Genomic DNA, 17437 nt, shown 5'->3' on the forward strand with positions numbered 1-17437 from the left:
TGGAAGAAAGTCTTCCTCAATTACGCAAATGTATGTGGGCCAAATTTAGGTCTAGAAAGGAAAATAGCCTTGTTGGCGTACTACATAGGGGCAGAAGGCGAAGAAGTGTTAGACCATCTCCCGGATCTGGGTGCGCAGGAGGCAAGGGGTTTGAATGAATTTTAAGTTAGTCTGAAAAAAATTTGACTTGCACTACCTCCCCAAGACTAGCACCATTATGGAACAATACCACTTTGGCAAGAGAGGTCAGAAGGTAGGGGAATCTATTGAAGATTTTGTTTCAGAGTTAAGGAAATTAGCTGCCTGCCACGTGCAAGTTTGGTGGCGCGTCTGAAGAAAGGATCAGGGACCAGTTTGTATTGACATGTAGGACAGAGCGTGTGCGGGAGGAATTATGGCTGAAAGATGATCCTCCGCTAAGGGAGGTACTGATCATAGCCAAGCAGGTTGAACACATGATGCTGTGTGTGAATGAGATAAAACAAGACAGCGAGAATAAGGTCGTTGAGAATTAAGTCAAAGTGAGTTAAGTGGTGACAGAAAGCGAAGAAGTGTTAGCAGTTAAAGAACAGAAGAAGGTGCAGAGAGAACAAACAGAGAGCAAAGGGGGGTGGAACTTTAAAGGTAACTGTTATAGATGCGGCAAGCAAGGACACATGGCGAATAACAGGAATTGCCCCGCACTGAAATATACTTGCAGTAAGTGTGGTAAGAAGGGTCAATTCAGACAGTACTGCAGGAGTGGTCAAGGCTACAAGAAGCAGGGAAAAGAAAGTGCTACAAGTGTGTGTGGTGAGATTGTTTTACAAGTGCAGGACGGACAAGTTAGCTATCCGAAAGACAGCATAACAATTGAAGAGACTGGTTTAGAAGCGCTGTTCGATTCATGTTCTAAAATCACTATCATCAATGCTAAGGAATTTGAAGGGGTGAAAAAAGGTAAACTAAAGTTGAACAAAATCGATATCAGGCCAGGGGGTTATGGGAATCGTCCCATCAATATGAAGGGCTACTTTTGGGGCACGGTGGGGTACAAAGACAGTTTAACAGTCTCCAAGATATATGTATCACTAGTAGGGGATAACATACTAGGTTGACAAGCACAAAAGGATCTGGGAGTGTACCTCAACCCTAACAAAACCCCACAAATCTTAGTGCAGGAAATAGAGGTACAGTCTGGTAACATTGAAGAAGAATTTAAGGAGGTGTTCAGCGGGGAACTTGGGTGCCTTAAGAATTATTCACATAAAATAAAGTTGAAGGAGCATGCTGGCCAGTGGTGGCGAAGGTGAGAAACCTACCTATATCCATACAAGAAGCAGTCAGAGCGGAGCTTGAGAAACTGTGCAACCTAAAGGTGATTGAACCGGTGGAAGCAACGGAGTGGCTGGCGCCGATCGTCGCAGCCAGGAAAAAGGATAACTCAGTCCGTTTGTGCATAGACCTCAGGGCACTGAATAAAGAGGCCGTGGTAGACAAGTTTCCGCTACCCAACATCTCCCAAATGATGAGCAGATTGGAAGGAGCACAAGTGTTCTCGACGTTGGATTTAACCTCTGCCTACTTTCAGACCAGACTTCACGAGGATTCCCAAGAGCTTACGGCGTTTGTGACACCCATGGGGGCCTACAAATTCAAGAGGATGCTGTTCCGCCTAGTTTCAGCTGCATCGATTTTCCAAAGACTGATGAGTAACATTCTCAGTGGCGTCCCTGGTGTGTTGTGTTACCAAGATGACGTGCTCATATTTGGTGAAGACAACAGACAACACGACTACAGGTTAAGACAAGTGCTGGCGAGGTTCAGGGAACAGGGCTTAACGGTGAAGAGAGAAAAATGCAGGATTAGGTGTGAGGAGCTTGATTTGTTGGGACACAAGATAACGTTGAGAGGCATTCAGCCTAAAGCGGAGCTCCAGGACACCATAATCGGTTTGGCCCCACCAAAAAACAAGGAAGAACTCAAATCATTCATGGGCATGCTGGAGTTCTACAGCAGGTTTGTGCAGAATTTTGCAAGCAGGACGTACGCCATACACCAACTACTGAAAAGAGACGTGAAGTTCATGTGGAATGAAGAATGCCAGAAGGAGTTCGATGAGGTGAAGAAAGCCCTAGCAGGAGTCCCTAGCCTAAAACCGTTTATACCAAATAGGAAAACGGTTATAAGGACTGATGCGAGCTCTAAGGGACTAGGAGCGGTCCCGACCCAGATGGGCGTGGGCAGAGAGGAGACAATAGCCTTCGCATCGAGATCTCTCAAGAAGTCTGAGGTGAGCTACTCAGTGATTGAGAAGGAGGCCTTAGCTGTGCACTGGGCTGTGAACAAATTCCGGGACTTCCTCTGAGGTGCAAAGTTCAATCTGAGAACGTATCACAAACCCCTGGTAGAGGTCTTCAACAAAAAAGGACTGGACGCCATCTCAAGTAGAATCAGACGCTGGGTGGTTAACCTTCAGGAGTATACATTTGATGTTGAATTTGTTCCTGGGGCGAAGAATTTGGCTGCTGACTGCCTCTCGCGCCTGGTGGGCAAAATGGGGGAAGAACAAGTAGATGGAGACAATGACGAAGATCAGGATGAGACACTGGCAGAAAAGGTATGCGCGATCACCCAAGGAGCTGTAGGTGAGGTAAATTGGAAAGAAGCTCTAAGAAACGATGACCTGTTGATGAAGGTGATTGAGAAGGTAAAGGGTAACTGGAATCACCAAGACCAACAGAATGACGCCCTACGACCGTTCTGGATGGTCAGGAACGAACTATTCATCTCCGATGAGTGTCTGTTCTGTGGCACAAGGCTGATCTCTCCCAGCGTGTTAAGGGAATATCTTATCGATCTTGCCCACGATGGACACTTGGGTATCACCAAAACCAAGCAGAGAATGCGGCAAGACTACTGGTGGCCAAACATGGACAGCATGATTGAGAGAAAAGTCAGGGACTGTACACCGTGCACCACGAGTGACAAAGTCCTGAAACAATGCACACCTCCCATGCAATGCAGACCACCACCGGTGGGGCCTTGGGAAGAAGTGGCATTGGACATAATAGGGCAGCTCGCAGGTGAACTTTACACGCCCTACATCCTTGTGCTCGTGGACCTGTATTCCAAGTGGCCAGAGGTGAAGATAGTGTCTGAAATAACCACAAAAGTGGTCATTGAGTTCCTGCAAGAACTGTTTCTCTGGGAAGGTCTACCAAGTAGTCTCCTGACGGACAATGGTACAGCTTTGCTCGAAAGAGATGGGGGAATTCCTTGAGAACAATGGGATTATGCACAAACGTTGTGCACTATACCACCCCGAGACCAACGGAATGATAGAAAGAGTCAATAAAATGCTCAAAGAAGGCATCCAACAGGCAAGAACCAATGGTCTGAACTGGAAAGAGGGGATGAGAAAACGTCTAGAGGCGTATCGCCTAAATCCTCACCAAACAACGGGGATCACCCCCTTCGAACTACTCAGAGCTAGGAAGCCTAACACGAAGCTATCACCAGGTTGGATGGGGTGGCAGAAGGGGTGGACAGGGCACACTAAAGAAACTCAAGGGCTGGATAAGCAGCACAAAGCCATGATAGAGAGGAAAGAAAGGTTTGACAGGCTACACTTGGTGAAAGAGGTTGGGTTCAAGGTAGGGGACACAGTAAGAATCAGAGCACCTACAGGCAGAGCGCATTGGTCTGAATTCACTAAACCAATGAAGATTGTAAAACTGTTCAAAAATGCGGTAAAGATCCAGGAGGGTAAGATATGGAATCTAGGAAGGGTGGCTAAATGCCACCTCCCTCCCGAAGTCATCGATGAAGTGGTCATGGGTGAGGTGCCGACCCCGGGGGGGAGGGAGCCTACCCACGAGGGTGTGTTGTGGAGAACCTCATGCCTCACGCAGAAGTAGTCGGAGGGTGGTGAGGCGCCCCAAACATCTGGATCAATATGTGACTATGTAATTGCTCAAAATGTTGGTGTTTTGTTTCCGATATTGCATGTGTTAAAGTTTGTAGGGTAGGGGGATGTGTGGTATCTTCCGATCTGCTGGGACTGCCACTGCGTGGGTCACCCCTGCCCTCTGCACCACCTTGGAACGTGCTGCAGTGACATCACTTAGAATGTCACTGTAGAGAGCGTTCCAGGGCGAGCGCCGGGAGACTCTTGACGGGGCGTTTGAGGCGAGCCAGCTGTGGCTGGGGTCGATATCTGTTAAGCTATCTCATTGAATAAACCAACTTGTTTATCCTTCACCCGTGACTCAGCTTCGGTCATTTCTACACTATCCTACTACCCAAGTGGAATAACCGGCATGGCAGCATACCGGTAAAAGAGGCTGTCGTCTGTGTGATTCAAGCAAGGATGATGTTCCCCACCGTACATGCATTGTCCTGAAATGGCCACTGACAGGAGTGGTCTTCTCAAAAGCACACTGAAAAACAAAGCTTACTTTATTATTAACCCGCATAGCCTCACTCTAAGCTGTTTTATAATGATGTGGTGTCTTGCCCTATTTACATGTACATTTGCTCGATGTTCCCTTACTTTTGGTTTGCTTTGGGCAGTACTATGTTCCAGCCGATGTATACAGAGACATCTTACACTGTACTACTATTTTGTATTGTTTTAAACTGATTCTACCAACTTGAATGTTTTGCACATATTTATTGCGAGGGCTTTTATTAACTCATGTAAAAAATAAAATATACTTAATTTACTTTAATAAGTTATTACAGTTGGGCTCTAATAAAAAAAAATGTTATAGGCGGGTGATTCTGGGCAAATCACTTAATCTCCCCTTGCTTAACAAAATGAAAGTGTCCTCATGTAACGCAACTGGTGCTTTTAGGAAGCGCCCTGATACCGGGTCAAGTTCGCCCGATATAAAACAGTTAAGTTTTGATGTCACAATGAATGATGCCAGAAACTAAGGAGAAAGGCAGGTCAGGTCGTGGAGCATAATTCAAGCAACCACTTAAAGATTGAAAACAAAACATTGATTTTCTCTTTTCTGATCTGTATTTCTATGTGTACAGTGACAGGCATCAAGGAAATAGTGATGCCAACATGTATCTTAATTGTACTCTAAATACTATTATGGAATTTTGCTGCATGTTTCAACACATTACAATCACTTGTAACTAGGCCTAACCAGAAGCTAGACATTCCCAGGCCTCCTGCATCTGCTAGGGGGCAGGACTAAGGGGCTTTTGGGCTGACAGACAGAGACAATAATTCATAAAAAACATTGGCAAAGCCAAACTATGAGCAATCTGTGTCAGTCAGATAGCGCCCAGCAGAAGAGTTTGTGGACGTGACGAGAAGCACGGAGGCGACTAGGCTCCAGAGGGTGCAGAACGCTGCTGCACGGGCCATTGTCGGCCTCCCAAGACGATGTTCGGTTTCTCCTGTCTTGGCCTCTTTGCACTGGCTTCCGGTCAGACAGAGAATCAAATTTAAGGCTCTCTGTCTGACATTCAAGATTTTAAAACTGTCTTCTTCCCCGGCCTTGACAGGCCTTATCTCTTTTTATGTCCCTACACGATCTCTTAGATCAGAAGCCCAGTTTTTGGCGAACAAGCCTAGGTTTAGGCTCAGCAGGATGGGAGGCCGTTCCTTCCACGTGATGGCGGCGGATTTATGGAATTCTCTCCCTGTTCAAATCCGCGCCCTTAACAGCCTAACCCTCTTCAGACGGGCCATTAAAACTTACCTATTTACCTCTGTCAGTTAAATATCCCCCTGTTCAGCTTTGATCTGTTATGTTGCTGCATATGATCTGGCGCCAGGACGCCCCTTCGCTGGGGCAGCTGTTGCGCCTAATAAATGTTATTAACATAACATAACATAACAACACCTCCTGCAAAAACAATACATATAATAATTAGGAAATAAAGCAATCAGGTCCAGTGTGTATTTGCACTACATTAAGAAGTGTTTACATATGCAAAATCCCATGGACAACCCTGCCAGCCAATGCCAAAAGCTAGCTAAATGATAGTTGCCAATGACAAAAGGGACTCTCCTTTCTGTATATTTGTGGGTGCATGTATATGTTGTGTTTATATTGAGTGGTTAGTGCTGCATGGTGAATTGTGTGATGAGTGAAAGTAAGAGACCCAAAAAGGACATACATTTATCCTGGACCTCTTTTGGGATGAAAAGTAATGAAGGCTTAAACTGGAATTGACTTGAAATACAAAAAAGGGCTCAACCAGAGGTGGTTTAGGGGAAGCAAGGGTTGAAAAAAACCTTCTGACATAATTTCCGCTATAAAAAAGAAGAAATGAGGTTCTCATGGTGTGTGTCATTTTCTAAAATCAGGTTTAAATAAAAATGCCAGAATACATAAACTTATCTTACCAAAGCCTGTGAAATAGATTTACCTTTATGCATAACTGAAGTACCTTTTGAGTGATGATAATATCTTAAGGAAATATTGTCGTTTACCTTGGATTAGTGTTCCCATTGTTCGCTAGAGAGTTGCCAATGAGAAGTTCAACACCATTCATCCTTTCTGGGGCAGTTTCTGTGTTAGTGATGGTTATATACTGAATCCTGTGTGGTGTCAGCAAGTCAACCCTCCACCAGGGAGACATTTCACTATTTGTGTGGGCGCAGGATCCAGAAAAGACATCAGGATTTAGGTTTCCGTCAATGGCATTGATTGCATGTCCAAGGTAACCGGTTGCTGCGTGTGATCCCGCAAGGAGGCTCGACATTGCGGCACGGCCACGAAGAGCGACATTTTCAACTGAATTAAAAAAAAGACATTATCATCAGCACCATCACTCATCATCAATTTGAATTTTAAAGCTTCCATCATGTTAAGCATGTATTGGCTTACACTATGGAGTGTGGGTATAAAGATTCATTACATTGAAACATAACTGGTTTAAACCCAGGACAATCCATACCTGGGGCCCGAATTACAAAGGCAGATTTAATTTACTGATGTAAATTTCAAATCAAACTTTGCTAGATGTCATGTTCGAAAAATGCAATAACTAATGCAGAAATTGTGCTATGAAGGCCTTCACAAGTTTGGGGAAAAGGAAATTGTAGACGTTTTTGGATATAGAAAGAACTTTCTGGGCATTTGCCTACCAGTATCATGTTATTTCCCATCCTGGAATGCATGTGCATTTTAGTTAACAAAGGGATGGCATGAGTGGAGTTTTAACCTGGGGCCTGGAAGTGAACACAATGGCCCCAGTTCACAAAGGTAAACTGAGAGGAAAGTTGAACTTTACGGCTTTCGGTATTGACAATGAGCATTTACCACTCATAAATGCCCCTTGTGAATGTTAACAGTTGTAAAGTTTGACTTTCGGTATTCATAAAGGACATTTACGAGTAGTAGATGCTCTTTGTGAACATCAAAAGTTGTACAATTTGACTTTGGGTGCTGCGCTGCAGTGTGCCTTTTTTGAAAATATGACTCTGGCTTGGCTTACACACATTTTTTGGGGATGCTTGTTACATCTGTGAATATTCTCTTTGAAATGCATCCTAACGTGTGACTGATATATTTATTTGTTTAGATATTTACAAAAGACACCCCTTGCCTCGTTTCTGTCACTTCGGAGTATGTGATAGATGGGTGAAGGGGTACATAGATTGAAAGGGCGGAGTCTAGACTGATGAAGAGATAACATCTTTTAGTCATCTACTCTACTCCTTGTTGAGATCACTTGAATGCAAGCTTGAGTGTGTAATTTGTTGAAAGTTTTCTTTACTGTATGGAGCTAGATTCAGTTTGTAGGGAGTTGCCACACCTCTCGATGCTGGGAAGACACGCTGCATCCCCCCTCGGAGCCCAGCCGAGGGGTTACATAAAGGGGCAGGGACCTCTTCAAGGTGGTATGCAGACAGAACATCGAATTTGAAATGTCGACTTACACAAATATCGAGTTGGAAATATATTGACACAGAAATATCGACAGCAACACTATCGTAGTCAAGAATATTGACTTTAAGGTTAGAAATATAATTTTAAAAAATATCGAAGTCATTAATATCGTTTGCAAAAATAGTTGCTTAAAATATCGATTTTTTAATTAGTGTTAGTTCTTTGAGTATGTATTTTAAATTTATGTATATTTTTGTTTTTTAAAATGTGTTACATTTTTAGTAGTCATTCATTTTATTTTATTTATATTTTGTGATTTTTAGTTCTGTAGCGGGTTGTGGGTTCATAGAGGGATAGGGTGGGAAGTAATTTAATTATATGTATTTAAATGACATTATTTTTTTTAATTTAGTAATACTTATTTAATTTAGATGGTATTGTGCTAATTGGGGAAGTAATTTATTATCAATTAATAATGAATTGGTTGTTATTTATTATTAATTAATTGGTAGTTAATTATGTTAATGTTGTCATTTTCTTTTGGAGTGGGTGGTTGGTTTTATAGGGGAAGGGGGTGAAGTAATTTATTTTTAATTAGTTACTAAGTATTTGTTAATTAATTTTAATGACTTAATTGCCATTCAAATATGCCCCATTGTTAAGTAGTTGTTAATTGATATTAATTTAAAATTAATTATGGAAATTGTGTAATGTTTTTAGGAGTGGGTTGTGGTGTTTATTGGGGTAGAGGGTGGAAAGTACATTATGTTTAAATACTTAATAATTATTTGATCATTATTATTAATTCATCAATTGATAATTAATTAGGGTAATTGTTTATTTTTTGTGTATGGGTTTAGGTTTCATAGGGTTAACGTTTGGAAGTAAATTAATTTTATCTGTTTTATTTGTTTTTTAATTAATTATGTGAATTATAGAGGTACTTTAAAAACAAATTAGATGTGTGTTGTGAATTGAGTGGTGATAGGTAGGAAATAAAAATAGATTGCATTTATGTAATAATAAATTATTGTTGGGGTGGGCGATGTGGTGGCAAAGAAGATGCAGTAGTGGAATGGTGCAACGCGGGGGTTCATTATGTTCATGTTGTCTTGTTTTACATAACTATAATTATGATAATACATAAACTAAATGTCAATGAGAATGCTTTGCAATGTATAATATGGCATATGTGTCCTGTGTTAAGGAGTGCTGCTTTGTTCTTGACCTTTGACACAATAACATTTGTTTATAAAAAAACTAATTAAAATAGTTATCTGTTTGTAAATTATTTTTAAATGTAATATAATATTTCTGGTATTTGTTATATCTATTTAACATTATAGTATGTTTCTAACTTCTTTTGCGCTAACTGAAGTGGGAATAGGATTTTTTACCTCTCTGCTATCCAACACTTTCCTTATTGTTGCACTAACTGGAGTAAAAACTGTATTTTTTACCCCCACGTTATTCAACACTTTCGCTATTGTTGCATTAACTGGAGTGGGAATAGTATTTTTTACCCCTCCGCTATCCAACACTTTCCCTGTTGTTGCACTAATTGGAGTGCGAATAGTATTTTTTACCCCTCTACTATCCAACACTTTCCCTACTGCTGCACTCACTGGAGTTTGGAATAGTATTTTTTTTTCACCCCTCCACTATCCAACATTTTCCCTGCTGTTGCACCCACTGGACTGAGAATCGTAATTTTAACCCCTCCACTATCCAACACTTTCCTTACTGCTGCACTCACTGGAGTTTGGAATAATATTTTTTTTTCACCCCTCCACTATCCCTACTGTTGGACCGCCACCCCAGGGCTAGAATTATTTAACATTGCGGGGGGCACAGTGCCCCCCGCAGCCCTGGGGATTGCCACCCCCTGGGTCTTTCTGAAGTCAATGGCGGTGGGGTCATGGCCCCCAGCAGCCCCAGGGACTGCCACCCCGGGGTTCGATTTAATTTGGATTGCGTGCGTGGGGCACACTGCCTCCCGCAGCCCCAAGGACCGCCAACCCCCGGGGCTTTAAAAAAATATTTAGATTGGAGGGTCAGTGATGGATCCCTAGCCCCGGGAACGCATACTGGAGGTACCTGGTGGGCTAGTTGGCCCCCAGGGACCCACAGGATTCAGGAGGAATTAATTCTCTAACTTAAAACGCACCAAAGGGCGTGTTTGCATACATATCACCTCAGGCTACGCCCCTTTCCTTCACCACTGTGCAAACGCGCCCGTGGCACGTTTTAAGTTGGGGAATTAATTCTCTTTCAATACTGAGAGTGCCTGAGGGCCAAATAGCCCAACAGGTATCCCCAGTATGCGCCAGGGAGCAGCGTTGCAGACAGGTGTTACACCTCTCTGCAACTCAGTTCAGTGTCGCTTATTGGAGTTACCAAGTGGGCTAGTTTGACCCTAGGGGCCCTCAAGATTCAAGGGGACTTAATCTCCCAACTTAGAACGGCCACATGGTGCATTTACACAGTGGTGAAGGGAGGGGACGGGGCCTGAGGTGACATGTGCAAACACGCCCTGTGGCGCATTTTAAGTTGGGGAAATAATTCCCCTTCAATCGTGAGGAACCCTGTGGGCCAACTAGCCCATCAGATGCTTCCAGTAAGCTCCACTGCCCTGCATTGCAGAGAGGTGGTCTAAGCCGGGCCCCTCTGTACATCTCTCTGCTACTCAGGTCTGTGGTGCTTACTGGATGCACCTAGTGGGCCAGTTGGACCCCCAGGATTGAAGGAGAATTATTTCCCCAACTTAAAACGCGCCACAGGGTGTGTTTGCACAGTGGTGAAGGGAAGGGATGGTGTAAGAAAGTGGCGCTATATATACTGGACCGAAGTAAAATTAGCCGAACTATGAATTCCGATTTACTCATCTGTTATCAGGAGAGAACTCAGTGCTGCATCTTTGAGCCCAGTGCTGATCCTGAAAAGTAATTCTAACCGTTCTAACCAGTAAGTTGAACTTCCTTCCATAGGATATCATTGCCTGCTTTTTGCTGAAAAAGTATGTAAGTGTCGATTTTTGAAACTTACATATATTCCTCTAAACTAGGAATTCCGATTTACTCACCTGTTATCAGGAGAGACCTCAGTGCCGCATCTTTGAGCCCAGTACTGATCCTGAAAAGTAATTCTAACCGTACTTACCAGTTACTTGAATTTCCTTGCATAGGCTAACATTGGCTGGTTTCACTTGGAAATTCTTCTAAGTGTGGAGTTTTGGAACTTACAAATATTCCTCTAAAATCATCCGAAGTACGAATTCTGATTTACTCACCTGTTATCAGGAGAGACCTCAGTGCTGCATCTTTGAGCCCAGTTTCTAAGTGTCAACTTTTAAAATACAATAATACTCCTTAAAAATCACTACTGTAACCAAGTGAATTTGTAAGGTTTTTTAAATGCTAATTCCTAACTATGACATGTCTCAAACCTCTGTTTTTTTCAGTGAATATATATATATATATATGTATATATATATATATATATATATATATTTATATATATATGTATATATTTACATCTGATATGCGTATGCTTACTTTTTTTAATTACATTTATTTGTTATATTTGTTAAAATGTATATTAAATATAATTTCTTTTTTAAGTCAAATGTATTTTTTAATATTATTTTTAATATATGTATAAAAATCTATATTTTTTTCACTTACCGTTATAAATATAGGAAGTTGTTATTTTTCATTTCGATATTATAACTTGATAATTTTGTATGGGGATATTTTGGGGGTCGATATTCTATCAGTGAACTGCTCAAGGTTGCTGCCACAACAGTGGGCCACTGAGCTGTGCTTGCAAAGGGACCTGTGGCGCGCCACTGTGTTGGTGATAAGGATGGCTTTGAGGCCCACCGCTGTCGAGGCTGAATGGACCTCGGAGTGAAATTTTTACAGTTTGCACACAGTAAATTAATCAGGCATTGATTGCACAGTACACACTGGCAAGAGTATGTGGTGTAATGGCCAGAGCTTTAGACTTTTGAACTAGGAAACCAGGTTCGAGTTCCAACATTAGCAGCAGCATTCTGTGATTCTGGGCAAATCACTTAGGGGCATAATTACAAGTTTAGTGGTGCTGTACTGCCCTGAGTCAAAGGGAAAGGGCAAGAATGCACAGCAGTGGCGTAACAAAACCTGAGAGGGCCCCCTAGCAAAGTGCATGGAGGGGCCCCCTTTCAGACTTACTCATAGCTGCCACGGTTTCAAGCAATGAGGAAAGGGAAACATAAAAATGTCAGAAATGAATTAGATCGAGGAACTCTAAGATCTTAAAACTGGTGCAAACAATTGCAGTGGCAGACCCATAATTACAATGAAATTATGAAAATTACACATATTGCAATCTGAAACCTCGGCAGCTATGGGAAGACTGGCCTCTACCCTCACCTGGGAGAATGCCTGACCAAAAGTTTTTTTTTTAATATCTTTATTCAGTTTTTTCAACAGCAATTTTCACCCTTCTCCTACCCCCCCTACCGGTCAGACAAGTATGCATACATTTACATTGATTAGCGCATAACATTCGAAACCTTGTTATTCCTAGCTTCAGCTCAGACTAAGAATACATTTAACTACCGATTTGAGACTGGCAGCATTCTAATAGGGGAGTCTACATTTGTAATGCTCTTTTACGTCGACTTCTACCCTTCCATTTAAAAATAGCGATTTCAATATTTGAAATGGCAGGCAATCTGGCTAACCATTGTTGGAATGATGGAGCAGTAGCGTCCAGCCATGCTGAGGCGATACACAGCCTAAAGACAGCCATAGTTATGAAGATGAGTTCATGCCCCACTCTGGCATTGCTAGGATCTGTTAGCCCAAGAAGGATAACATCAATAGATAAAACTAGCGGGCTTTGCAAAACTGTGGATAAAAATCTCTCAATCTCTTGTTTGTTATTAATTCATCACAAGTAGAGAATATATAAGCAGAATCAGCACTATCGAGCCTGCATCTAGGACAGCACATACTCTTGCCACTTTCCTACTTGGCTATTTTATCCGGTCTATAATATAAAAAAAAGTTTTAAAAAATTGTGCTTGCAATTTGGTTGACAAGAGTATTGTTTGTGACATTAGATACGCATAATTAAACTCGTCATCTGACATTCCAGCTGTGTTCAAAACCACCTATACACAGCAAGCTACACCACAGAACCACCTATACACAGCAAGCTGCACTCTAGAAGCACTAAACACAGCAAGCTATACTCTAGAACCACTATACATAGCAAGCTGTACTCTAGAACCATCTATACACAGCACGCTACACCCTAGAATCACCTATTTACAGTAAGCTGCGCTCTAGAACCACAATACCCAGCAAGCTGCTCTCTAGAACCACATATAAACAGCAAGTTGCACTCTACACCCACCTTTACACAGCACGCTGCACTCTACACCCACCTATACACAGCAAGCTGCAGTATAGAACCACCTATACACAGCAAGCTGTACTCTAGCACCACTATACACAGCAAGCTGCACTCTAGAACCACTATACACAGCAAGCTGCACTCTACACCTACCTATACACAGAATGCTGCGCTCTACACCCACCTATGCACAGCAAGCTGCATTCTAGAACCAGTATACACATGAGGTTGTGCTCAAGAACCACCTATACCCAGCAAGCCTTGCTCTAGAACCACCATACACAGCAAGCTGCACTCTAGAACCACTATACACAGCAAGCTGCTTTCTAGAACCATTATACACAGCAAGCTGCAGTCTACACCTACCTATACACAGCAAGCTGCATTCTAGAACCAGTATACACAGGAGTTTGTGCTCAAGAACCACCTATACCCAGCAAGACCTGCTCTAGAACCATCATACACAGCAATATGCACTCTAAAACCACTATACACAGCAAGTTGCACTCTAGAATCACTATACACAGCAAGCTGCAGTCTACACCTACCTATACACAGCAAGCTGCACTCTACACCTTCCTATACACAGCAAGCTGCATTCTAGAACCACTATACACAGGAAGCTGCGCTCTAGACCCACCTATGACCACCAAGATATGCTCTAGAGCCACCTGTACACAGGAAGCTGCACGCTACACCCCCCTATACACAGCAAGCTGCGCTCTAGCACCACCTATACACAGCAAGCTGAACTCTAGAACCACTATACACAGCAAGTTGCACTCTAGAGCCATTATACACAGCAAGATGCTCTCTACACCTACCTATACACAGCAAGCTGCACTCTACACCCACCTATACACAGCAAGCTGCATTCTATAACCAGTATACACAGGAAGTTGTGCTCAAGAACCACCTATACCCTGCAAGCCTTGCTCTAGAACAGCCTATACCCAGCAAGCTGCACTCTAGAAAGACTAAATACAGCAAGCTGCACTCTATAACCACTATACACAGCAAGCTGCTGTCTACACCTACCTATATACAGCAAGCTGCATTCTAGAACAAGTACACACAGGAGGTTGTGCTCAAGAACCACTATGCACAGCAAGCCTTGCTCTAGAACTACTATACACAGCAAGCTGCAGTCTACACCCACCTATACACAGCAAGCTGCACTCTACACCTACCTATACACAACAAGCTGCATTCTAGAACCACTATACACAGTAAGCTGCGCTCTAGAACCACCTATGACCACCAAGATATGCTCTAGAGCCACCTATACACAGGAAGCTGCACTCTACACCCCCTATACACAGCAAGCTGTGCTCTAGCACCACCTATGCACAGCAAGCTGCACTCTAGAACCACTATACACAGTAAGCTGCACTCTACACCTACCTATACACAGCAAGCTGTGCTCTACACCCACCTATACACAGCAAGCTGCATTCTAGAATCAGTATACACAGGAGGTTGTGCTCAAAAACCACCTATACCCAGCAACTCTTGCTCTAGAACCACTTTACACAGCATGCTGCAGTCTACACCTACCTATACACAGCAAGCTGCATTCAAGAATCAGTATACACAGGAGCTTGTGCTCAAGAATCACCTACACCCAGCAAGCCTAGCTCTAGAACCACTATACACAGCAAGCCTTGCTCTATAACCACTATACACAGCAAGCTGCACTCTCGAACGACTATACACAGCAAGCTGCAGTCTACATCTACCTATACACAGCAAGCTGCGCTCTACACCCACCTATACACAGCAAGCTGTATTCTAGAACCACTGTACAGTGCAAGCTGCACTCTAGAACCACCTATGACCACCAAGATGTGATCTAGAACCACGTATGCACACCAAGATACGCTCTAGAGCCACCTATACACAGCAAGCTGACTGACTGATGGTATTTCTAAAGCGCACTATTGCCGAGGCGTCTTGGCTCTGTGTAAGATAACTGAGCAAGGGCTAGCCAATGTATCATTGTGGAAAAAGCCATGTCTTGATTTCCTTCCTGAAGAACCTCCGGTTGGAGATCTGTCTAAGCTGTGACGGGATTGAGTTCCATAACCTTGAGGCCAGATGGGAAAAACCCTTGCCTCCCCATCGTTGTCTTTAGAACTTAGAGACAGTGACCAGACCCTGCATAGCAGACTTCAAAAGGCACGTTGGATGATACCGAGTAAATAGATGTTGAAGGTCGGAGGCACCATCTCCGGACAGTACCTTGTGGACCAGGCATAGTGCTTTAAAGTCCATCCGCCGTTGCACTGGGAGCCGGTGTAACTGCCTAATTGAACGAGATGTGGGATGATACTTAGGCAGCTTAAGAAGCAGTCTCACTGCTACGTTTTGGACTGATTGCAGCTTCACCATTTGTGCAATGCCAGCTCCAAGATAGAGGGCATTGCCGTAGTCAATTCTGGAGAAGATAGTGGCAATTATGACAGTTTTCCTGAGGTAGAAAGGGATAAACGGCAAAATCTTTTTCAGCCCTTTAAGCGTGAAAAAGCATGCAGAGACCACTTGGTTAATCTGTGGCCTCCAGGACATGTCTTTATCGAACACTATACCAAGGTTTTTAACTTTGGCCACTGGGGCCGGACAGGCCCCTGCTGAGGTGGGCCACCAGAGCTGGTTCCAGATAGATGTTTTTTGGCCGAACTCAAGCACTTCAGTTTTTCCCGTATTTAGCTTTAAGAAATTCTGGTTCATCCACAGCATGACCTTCGACAAACAGAGGTAAACGTCGGCTGCCTTGGATTCCACAGAATAGGAGACTGACACGATCAGCTGAGTGTCATCTGCATATGACACCAGCTTAAAGCCTTGTTTTTTAATTAATTTCGCCGGGGGGGCCACATAGATATTAAACAAGGTGGGCGACAACGCAGTTCCCTGAGGTGCTCCTCCAGGGAGAGTGAATTTTTCTGATTGATAACCATTCCAGAAGATAACTTGTTCTCTATCAGACAAGAAGGAGGTCAGGAGATCAAGCGCTATGCCCTTTACACCCGAATCCCTGAGCCTTTGAATGAGAACCTCGTGGTTTACGGTGTCAAAGGCCGCAATTAGGTCCAACAGGACCAAGGTGACTCTACTTCCCTCGTCCATGCCCTTTCTTATCTCCTCTGCAGCCATTATTAGAGCTCCAGGTTCATGGCTTTCTCCAGTAATTTAGATGGCAAGGGCAGACAGGAGATAGGGCAATAGTTTTTTTCATCCGTGGGGTCTAGCTTTGTCTTTTTTAGTAGCGGCCGGATGCAGGCCATTTTCCATACTAGCGGAAAAACTCCTTAGATCAGGGCTAGATTCAAAACCGGCAATACTAGAGCACTCATCTCTGTAGGCGCCAGATGCAGTACATGGGGAGGGCATGGATCCATGGGTGAGCCAGACTTGGTTTTTAGGAGCAGATCTGCCACCGTTTTCTCATCAAGTAGAGAAAACAGAGATAGACTTCCCTGGGTGCTGCTTATAGCAGCTTGCCTATCTTGCATACTCTCTGTGTGGTTGGCTACAATTGCCAGGTCATTATAGACGAATTGTACCTTAACTTGAAAGTAGGAGGCTAACTTATCCGTAAAAGCTTGGTCTAGCATAAAGTTAGCGTCATGTGGGCAGTTAAGCAGGGTGTTAACTGTAGAAAACAATTCTCTGCCAGAATTCACAGCGTCCTGTATCTTCCCTGAGTAATAGATAGGTTTGGCTTGAATTATTAGAGTCTTGTAATCCTCAAGTGCCGCACAGTAAGTCTTCTTGTGGGCTACATCATAGTGTGCTCTCCAGGCACGCTCTTTCTGTCTACAATTGATTTTAGCCGTTTTTAATTCTGCTGAGTGCCAGTGTGAGGACACCCTTTTTTGCAGCAATTTAAATTATCTTTCTGGTGCTACTTTATTAGAAGTTCTATAAAGGCTGTCTTGCAGAGCCATGGCAGCCTGGTTTGCATCAGTCCAAGCCGTTAAACTATCCTCAAGAGCCCCAGTCAGGTCAGACCTTGTAACTGACTTCCAGGCGCTGTATTTCCTAAGGGGGGACCTAAGTCTCCTTCTGTGAGTGGTAGTACTAAGTGTAATGGAGAAATACACTGCACAGTGGTCAGACCATGCTTAGTGCAATGTTGGGATAGTTAGGGCAAATGCCATCAAGCTGCACTCTAGAACCACTATACA

At 43.3% G+C, this 17437-nt stretch overlaps 1 protein-coding gene across 1 annotated transcript in view; it reads right to left on the reverse strand.

Moving 5' to 3' along the window:
• The window catches only part of LOC147709696 (fucolectin-like), a 66427-nt gene that overhangs the window by 13931 nt on the left and 35059 nt on the right, over positions 1–17437 (reverse strand). Inside the window, exon 2 of the mRNA XM_086925537.1 lies at positions 6440–6743. Coding sequence (XP_086781663.1) covers positions 6440–6743 — 304 coding nt within the window. The remainder of the gene's footprint in view (positions 1–6439; positions 6744–17437) is intronic.

The sequence above is a fragment of the Lissotriton vulgaris genome, chromosome 6 (genome assembly GCF_964263255.1).
Source record: "Lissotriton vulgaris chromosome 6, aLisVul1.2, whole genome shotgun sequence".
Lineage (NCBI taxonomy): Eukaryota > Metazoa > Chordata > Amphibia > Caudata > Salamandridae > Lissotriton > Lissotriton vulgaris.